Source organism: Elephantulus edwardii, unplaced genomic scaffold (assembly GCF_000299155.1).
Source record: "Elephantulus edwardii isolate Elephantulus edwardi_28Jun2011 unplaced genomic scaffold, EleEdw1.0 scaffold00095, whole genome shotgun sequence".
Taxonomy (NCBI): domain Eukaryota; kingdom Metazoa; phylum Chordata; class Mammalia; order Macroscelidea; family Macroscelididae; genus Elephantulus; species Elephantulus edwardii.
Genome location: NW_006399845.1, coordinates 9,308,446 through 9,317,993, shown reverse-complemented (window position 1 = coordinate 9,317,993; position 9,548 = coordinate 9,308,446). Strand labels below are relative to the sequence as shown.

At 45.9% G+C, this 9,548-nt stretch overlaps 1 protein-coding gene across 1 annotated transcript; it reads left to right on the top strand.

Moving 5' to 3' along the window:
* The first annotated feature begins 241 nt into the window (after positions 1–241).
* LOC102857154 lies at positions 242–8,137 on the top strand. The gene is made up of 3 exons (XM_006891206.1): positions 242–2,665; positions 5,471–5,574; positions 5,689–8,137. Exons 1-3 carry the CDS (start codon positions 242–244, stop codon positions 8,135–8,137), a joined length of 4,977 nt encoding a protein of 1,658 aa, XP_006891268.1.
* The last annotated feature ends 1,411 nt before the right edge of the window (positions 8,138–9,548 follow it).

Sequence of the window (9,548 nt, the reverse complement as noted above, 5' to 3'; positions counted from 1 at the left end):
TCATTGAGGACTCTGAGCGCCGCTGTTCACCAACCAGGAGGAAAATGGTGTGAGAGATCCGCCAGAACCACTGAGTTTTTATGCAACAAAGAAAAGATAGAGAGACAGAGATGAATCCTATCCTAAACTGAATCAACCCAGGACCTTCATGCCACCAGATTCCGGCTCGCCTCCTGAATATCGGGAAATTTACTCGGATTCACTGGTATCCAAAAAAGAGCTCGAGCAGATCTGCAGGGCGATGGCGGTGCGGCGGAGAGGCGGGGACAACAGAGGATTCTTCTTGCTCTTCATTGTCCTGGGGACCTTGTGGAATGTCAGGGCCGGACGTATAAGGTATTCTGTTCCAGAGGAGACAGACAAAGGGTCTTTTGTGGGAAACATTGCCAAAGACCTGGGGCTGGAGCCTAGGGAGCTGGTGGAGCGCGGAGTCCGCATTGTCTCCAGAGGTAAGACGCAGCTTTTCGCTCTGAACCCGCGAAGCGGCGGCCTGGTCACCGCGGGGAGGATTGACCGGGAGGAGCTCTGCGCCCAGAACGCGCGGTGTCTGGTGGATTTTAACATCCTGATGGAAGACAAAATGAATCTTTACCCTGTTGAAGTGGAAATAATAGATGTTAATGATAATGCTCCTAGATTCTTGTCAGAAGAAATGAATGTGAAAATAATGGAGAATACAGCTTCTGGAGTGCGCTTTCCATTAATTGAGGCTACAGATCCTGATGTGGGCACGAACTCCCTCCAGAGTTACCAGCTCAGCCCCAATCATCACTTCTCCTTGGTTGTGCAAACTGGAGAAGATGGAACTAAGTACCCAGAACTGGTGCTGGAGCAGCTGCTGGATCGGGAGGACAAAGCGGTTCACCATCTTCTCCTCACGGCCTCTGATGGAGGAGACCCGCTCAGATCCGGCACCGCGCTCATCCACGTGACAGTGGTGGACGTAAATGATCATGCCCCAGTCTTCTCTTTGCCCCAGTACCGAGTGACGGTCCCTGAAAACGTCCCAGTGGGCACAACTTTGCTCACGGTAAATGCAATAGATCTGGATGACGGAATCAATGGGGAAGTAACATATTCTTTTTGGAAAATAACTAAAAAAATTCTTCAAATATTCCAACTGAACGCCCTTACAGGTGAATTATCGACTTTACAAGGCCTAGATTATGAGGAATCTGGCATTTATGAAATGGAAGTCCAGGCTCAGGATGGCGCTGGAAGTCTGACAAGAACAAAAGTACTGATCACAGTTTTCGATGTGAATGACAACGCTCCAGAAGTGACTGTAACGTCTGCGAGCAGTTCAGTCCCTGAGGATGCGCCTCCTGGGACGGTGGTTGCTCTTTTCTACCTACAAGACCGAGATTCCGGGAAGAATGGCGAGGTGACCTGCACCATTCAAGAAAATCTGCCTTTTCAATTAGAAAGATCAATAGACAATTATTACAGATTGGTGACATCGAGGAACTTGGACCGGGAAAGGCTTTCTATCTATAACATCACAGTGAAAGCCGTTGATGGCGGGACTCCTCCCCTGTCCACGGAAACTCACATCGCTCTACACGTGGTCGACACCAACGACAACCCTCCTGCCTTCTCCCACGCGTCCTACTCGGTCTTCGTCCCCGAGAACAACCCCAGAGGAGCCTCCATCTACTCGGTGACCGCCCATGACCCCGACAGCAACGAGAACGCCCAGGTTATTTACTCCTTGGTGGAAGATACCCTCCAGGGGGCGCCCGTCTCCTCCTACGTCTCCATCAACTCCGACACCGGCGTCCTTTACGCGCTGCAATCCTTTGACTACGAGCAGTTTCAAAACCTCCAACTTACGGTGACTGCGCGCGATAGCGGTGACCCACCGCTCAGCAGCGACGTGTCGCTGAACTTGTTTATACTGGATAAAAACGACAATGCGCCGGAGATCCTGTACCCCACCTTCCCCACTGATGGCTCCACCGGCATGGACCTGGCGCCTCGCTCCGCAGAGCCCGGCTACCTGGTGACCAAGGTGGTGGCGGTGGACAGAGACTCGGGTCAGAACGCCTGGCTGTCCTACCGCCTGCTCAAAGCCAGCGAACCAGGGCTGTTCGCGATGGGGGTGCATACGGGCGAGGTGCGCACTGCTCGGGCCCTGCAGGACAGAGACGCGCTCAAGCACAGTCTGGTAGTGGCTGTCCAGGACCACGGCCAGCCCCCTCTCTCGGCCACTGTCACGCTCACCGTGGCCGTGGCCGACAGCATCCCCGATGTGCTCGCTGACCTGGGCAGCCTGGAGTCTCCCACCAACCAAGACGACGCTGGCCTCACGCTGTACCTGGTGGTGGCCGTGGCTGCTGTCTCCTGTGTATTTCTCGCCTTTGTCATCGTGCTGATGGCGCTCAGGCTGAGGCGCTGGCACACATCGCGCCTGCTCCAGGCGTCAGGGTGTGGATTAGCGGATGTGCCCGCCTCCCACTTTGTGGGCGTGGACGGGGTGCGGGCCTTCCTGCAGACCTATTCCCACGAGGTCTCCCTTACCGCGGACTCGCGCAAGAGCCACCTGATCTTCCCGCAGCCCAACTATGCGGACACGCTCATCAGCCAAGACAGCTGTGAGAAAAGCGAGCCCTTGTTACCACCTATAGATTTCCATGAATGTAAGGATGGCGCTCCTAATTCTCAGGTAAGTTCAGTGTATATTTATATTTCCAAGAGGAGCTTTCTGTTCATACAAATACCTTTACAAATATTTTAAAGATTTTAAAATAATCATCGCCATGTACTTGGTTCCGTGCACCATGAGGTTCTTCAATTTATGAATCTTAAGGAGAGGAAACCACTTATTCTTTCATGGAGCACTGGATTCGAACCTTCAGCTTTTTGGTTTACAGCCCAACACTTTGACCTACTAACCCATTTTAAAGATTATAACCTCCACCACCCCCGCCTTGCCAGTCGAGTCGGTCATAGCTGACCTCCAGTGGGTTTTGTGGGGTTGTAATCGCATGGGAGAAAATTGCCCATCTTGCTCTCATGAAATCAGCTGGTGGATTCACACTTCCAGAAAGGCACACCACGCTGCCAGACTCCCCTATTTTAAAGACTACTGTTGTTTTTGTGTACCATCCAGTAGAAACCAACTGATAGCTGACCCTCGGTGAGTTTTCATAGGCAGTAAATCACGTGAGAGATTGCCCATCCTTCTCCTATGGAGCAGCTGGTGGATTAAAACTGTGTGGGATGCAGTTTCTTACCACTAGGCCACCAGGCGTTTAAAAAAAGTTTTAAATAAGTAAAATAAATTTTCTGGTTTACTTGGTGGTGATACAAGTTGGCATTTGTTTCACGAAAGTCTATGGGAAATTTGTGAATGAGTTGGCTATGGCACTTAGAAATTTCCCAGGTATTTTCTCCTTGGTTTTCTTAATCCATATTACTTCACAGATAGGAATCAGGAGTTGTTGAGTCTTTCCTCACTGTTTGAATCACCAAAAGGAAAGCACACCTCAGTCTTGTTCTCAGGATTCTCTTTAACATTCAAATCAGAAATATTTCTCTGTGTCTTGTTGCTTCTGCTTCCATTTGCCTCACTTTGATGGTTGCTTCCTGATCTATTTAATGCACATCATCTGTTATAGTTGGAATAGTGCGGGAACGGGTTAGATTAACCCCTAAAGAGTGTCCTGTATGTGTCATGTTTCACCAAAAGTCTACATCAATGACGGATATTTCAAAGTCGAATGAAACAATAAAAGTAACAACAACAAAAAAAAACAAAAAAATTTAAAAAAGAAAAAATTAAAAGTAACAAAACATTATGTTGTTGCTGTTGTTGTTAAGTGCCATTGAGTCTTGAACGACTCATGGCAACCCTATGAATGAAAGACCTGAGCACTGTTCATAGGGTTTCTGGAGGCAAGCCATTTTGGAAGTGGATGCCACTTCTGCTTCCAGGCTTGTTTTAATCAGGCAGGGAGCTCCACCAAACTGTCCACCATGGGTAACCATTCTCACATTTGGTACGTGAGTGTCACAGTGTTTAGCATCATAGCAACTATGAGTTACCTTTGTACAGCCATGCACAGACCGGTGCTACACCACTTAGGAGGATGTTTCAAATCAAATGTCAAGTGTTAAAAATGTATATATAAAATAGAAAATTCTGTGTGCTGATAGGAAATTCTGATGCAGAATGTGGGAAGAAGGAAATGGAAATGTTGACACTATGAAACAACCATTTTATGCACTTAGATCCGAGAGCAGCAGGCAATAGGCATTACATCTGCTGAAAAATTCCATTGGAATGAACTACATCCATATCAGTTTGTATGATGTTTCAGTAGATCTCAATACATTAGTTGATTCTCTTCAGGTAGGAGTGAAGGACTAAGTAATTTGATTCATGGAACCTTTAAATGTTACATTCAAATACATGGAAAACAATGTTTTATTTGATACTTTGCATATAAAGAACAGTGCAATGAGTGTGGGAGTATGGTTTGAACATTCATTGACACCTGGATGTTCAATCATTTGTGGAGAAGATGTTACTTGTACATTGTGAGGAAATGTCCTCTGACAGAAATATGGTCACCAGGTAATATTTTTACAAAAAAATAAAAGCAAATAATGAAACCAAAATTTATTAAGTGTTTAAAACTAATTTTAAAAAAGATAAATCACTTTCACAGTCAATACATCTTGCAAATTTACTTTCCATAGACTCATTATCTGCTATTCAAGGTTGTCATGGGATGTAATGTAAGTGTAGGGCCGGGGGGACCTGTGCCCAAGTGTTACAGATCACACAATTAAATGACTTTGTGTTGCATGGATAAGTATCATTCCTTTGTTAACGTTGAAAATCAATATATTGATGTTGTAACCAGGTGAATCATAGGATAGTGGGGTGGTGAAGGACTTGTTTGGTAAGTCCACCTCCGGGCAACCTCTTTCCCGTCACTTTTAATACAGTAAAAGTGATAATTTAAAAGTATTATTACAAAGATATCCTTCTGAATATATCGAAGATAAGTGCAAAACTTTGCCAACATAAAATTCAACATTGCTAGTACTCTTCAGATCTGTTGTTCATAGAGTTGCAGTGAATAGTAGTCAACTCTACGGCACCTAACAACAACACAGTACTCTTTGAATGAAACGGAAGTGAATAAACATGAAGATGTATTTGAAAGTCGAAGAAAAAGGAAAAAGTAAAGATAGATGAAAATTTATTCAGATCTCCATAAATAAAGATATTTAAAAATGACTGAATTCAAGTTGGGGCAAAAATCTGTGCTGAATTTTTCTTTATATACTCATATGTATATACTTACTCTCCCTAAAAAAATCTATGAGAATTTGAATAGAGGCATTTGTAACAGTCTTATTTAAGTGCGAATAAGTATATGGACTATAAACTTTATGTTTTAAGTACACAATCACTGTAGCTGGTTAAGCTGAACTGGCAAAGGCTGCAGTTTTCTAGTGCGGACTCTGGGCGCCGCTGTTGGCCAATATGGAGAGTCTGGCGCCCCAGATCCCGCGCAGCCGCACCAAGATTTTCAGTGTAACCTCCACTGACTCGCTTGCGCTAGAATTTCACCACTTCCTCCGTCTGGAGAAGAATCCCGGACCCCACTACTGGAACTAAAGGCCGATCGCAGGACTTGCAATACAGAACCGATTGTAACGGTGCGTCTCCAGGCTGGTGAGCAAACCTCGGGAAGCCAGAGGGATGGGGAGCGGCGCTGGGGAGCGGGGCTGGGCGGAGAGGCGGCGAGCGCTCTTTCCCTTCCTGCTGTCTTTGTTCAGCCTGGCGCTCTCAGAGCAGATTCGCTACAAGATTCCCGAGGAAATGCCCAAGGGCTCGATGGTGGGGAACCTGGCCAAGGACCTGGGCCTCAGTGTCCAGGAGTTACCGACTCGAAAACTGCGGGTCAGTTCGGAGAAGCCTTTCTTCACTGTGAGCGGGGAGAGTGGGGAGTTACTTGTGAGCAGCAGGCTAGACCGGGAGCAGATCTGTGGGAAGAAGCAGGCTTGTGCTCTGGAATTTGAGGCTGTTGCTGAAAACCCATTGAATTTTTATCATGTGAATGTGGAGATCGAGGATATCAATGACCACACGCCAAAGTTCACGCAAAAGGCCTTTGAACTTCAAGTAAGCGAGTCCACAAAGCCAGGCGCACGGTTTATCTTGGGATCTGCCTATGATGCGGATATTGGTATCAACTCTCTACAGAATTATCAGCTCAGTCCCAATGATCATTTTTCACTTGTAAACAAGGAGAAATTAGATGGAAGTAAGTACCCTGAACTGGTACTGAAGACTCTTTTGGATCGAGAAGAGCAGAAGGCCTACCACCTGACCTTAACTGCAGTGGATGGCGGGGACCCGCCGCTGAGCAGCACCGCGCAGATCCAGGTTCTAGTGACAGACGCCAATGATAACGCACCAGTGTTCAGCCAAGACGTATATAGGGTGGGCCTGCGGGAGAGCGTGTCCCCGGGGACGAGTGTCCTCCAGGTGTTCGCCACTGACCAGGATGAAGGTGTCAATGCAGAGGTCACTTTCTCATTCAGTGAAGCGGACCAGATTACTCAGTTTTCTGTGGATTCAAGCACTGGCATAATTACTACTCTAAATATGTTAGATTTTGAAGAAGTCAAAGAATACTCCATGATTTTGGAAGCAAGGGATGGTGGCGGGATGATTGCACAATGTACGGTAGAGATAGAAGTCCTAGATGACAACGACAATGTCCCAGAAGTGATATTCCAGACTCTACCTGACTTAATTATGGAGGACACCGAGCGAGGAACGTACATTGCTTTGCTCAAAGTTCGTGACAAGGACTCTGGAGAAAATGGAGAAGTTACTTGTAAATTAGAAGGTGATAGTCCATTTAAAATACTCACTTCTTCAAGAAACACGTACAAATTAGTGACAGATGGGGTTTTAGATCGAGAGCGCACTGCTGAGTACAATGTCACCATCACAGTCACCGACAAGGGCAAGCCACCACTCTCCTCCAGCATAAAAGTCATCTTGCACATCGGGGATGTCAATGACAACTCTCCAGTGTTCCATCAAGCCTCTTATGCTGTCCACGTGGCTGAGAACAACCCTCCTGGGGCCTCTATCGGTCAAGTCAGCGCCTCTGATCCGGATCTGGGCCCCAATGGCCAGATCTCTTACTCCATCGTGGCCAGCGACCTGGAGCCTCACGCGCTGTCCTCCTACGTGTCCGTGAGCGCGCACAGCGGGGTGGTGTTCGCGCAGCGCGCCTTTGACCACGAGCAGCTGCGAGCCTTCCAGCTGACGCTGCAGGCGCGTGACCAGGGCTCGCCCTCGCTCAGCGCCAACGTGAGCCTGCGCGTGCTGGTGGGAGACCGCAATGACAATGCGCCCAGGGTGCTGTACCCGGTGCTGGGACCCGATAGCTCAGCGCTCTTTGACACGGTGCCACGCGCCGCGCAGCCGGGCTACCTGGTCACCAAGGTGGTGGCGGTGGATGCGGACTCTGGGCACAACGCCTGGCTTTCCTACCACGTGCTGCAGGCCAGCGAGCCCGGGCTCTTCAACGTGGGGCTGCGCACGGGCGAGGTGCGCACAGCTCGCGTCTTGGGTGACAGAGACCCTGCCCGTCATCGTTTGCTGGTCACTGTGCGTGATGGAGGTCAGCCGCCTCTCTCTGCCACAGCCACGCTGCTCCTGGTCTTTGCAGACAGCCTGCAGGAGGCGCTGCCGGACCTCAGTGAACGCCCAGTGTCCTCAGATCCGCAGGCGGAGCTCCAGTTCTATCTGGTCTTGGCTTTGGCCTTGATCTCTGTGCTCTTCCTCCTCGCCGTTATTCTGGCGATTGCTCTGCGCCTGAGACGTTCCTCTAGTTCTTCAGCCTGGGGCTGCTTTCAGCCAAGTCTTTGTTCCAAGACTGGACCTGGAGTTCTCCCCAACTACAACGAAGGAACTTTACCCTATTCCTACAATCTGTGTGTTGCACAGATGGGGAAAACAGAATTTAATTTCCTTAAATGTAGTGAGCAGCTGGATTCAAGACAAGACATACTCTGTGGCGATTCATCTGGAGCTCTATTTCCCTTGTTCAATCCCGATGAATCGACTTCCCATACGGTGAGTTTCCTTAAAACGTAACCAATGTTTCATTGTTCGTGGTCACACCAAAATCTGCCATTTACGAAATAGTATGTTAAGAACTTAAAGGAAAAAAAAAGTTACAGCCAGCCATTCCAAGGAGAGTATGAAGCAGGAACAATTATGCAACTTAGAGGAAAGGGATTTCCCCCTAAATTCTTTTTCCCTTCGCTTAAAAAAAAATTATTATTATTATTTGTGTGTACCGTGAAATCATATCTGACTAGTACAGGAGGAGTTTGCCCCTCCTTCTCCAGCAGAGCATCTGGTGGATTCGAACCGCGTACCTCTGGAATTGCAGTGCAGCTTCTTGCCACTAAGCCACCAGAGCTCCCTCAATTCTTTCCTTCGCTTAATAAATAGTGAATACTTTTTCGTTCTTGGACATACCATAGGTATATATAGTAGACATTCGTTACTACTTAAAATTACGTATCTTTTTTCAGTGATTTTACTGTCCTGGATCTACACTATCCTAATGTTTTATTTCTTGTATTATATTTTCTTATTTTTGTTATTGTTTCAAAAACACCTTAAATAAGCTATTTTACACTGCAATTTTGTGTTCATGGAACCTTGATATCAGTGCAGTTTGCTTTAGTTGTGTAAATGTGCGGTCATTTTACTTAGTAGGTCTGTTATGCTCACTGAAAGACCAAAAATATATTATATTTTCTTGCAACACTGATTTGCTCAAGGCTAATCTCTTGCTTGGTAAACTGGCTTCTCTATCAAAGAAAATACTTTCGCTTCTGTTGCTCTCCCGAATTGTTAAACAATCTTATTGGCACCCCTAAAGATGTGACTAGAGGTCTTCTAATCATTCTACTATTTCCAAGAGGTAAATAGAATATGAAATTCTTCAAAAATTTAGCACACCTGCCATTTTCATGCATATACAAAAGAACAGTAGATTGTGTCAACTTTCTGGTAGATTTTGCATAAGAACCACTCCAGTGAGGAGTTTCTTTTCAAGTTGAAGAAGGAAAGGCCTTTTGTAAGGTCACTTATTGGTTTATTAATTAATGATAATTATGCCATTTTAAATTGTTTTGCTGGCAATTTGAAACAAAAATATATAGCTTTAAGCAAGTTGAGAATATTTGTCTCTCTTAAGGATTAAATTAAGGCTGCTTAAAATTTAATCACCATCAGTATAAGAACTGTATTTATTTGCTCCTTTCGTGTATTTATATACTTGACTATAAAATACAAAAAATTTAAACAAAACATCCAAACAATATAGTCTCCAGTGACACAAACATTACAAAAATTTTTACTCTGTTAGAAATTTACAATACTAATTTGAAAATATCAATTATAGAGTAATGAAAACAGCATTTTTTTATTGGAAAGCAAGCATTCCCCACAAAACTTACTGTAATAATTAATGAAGACAATCTCTTTTTTT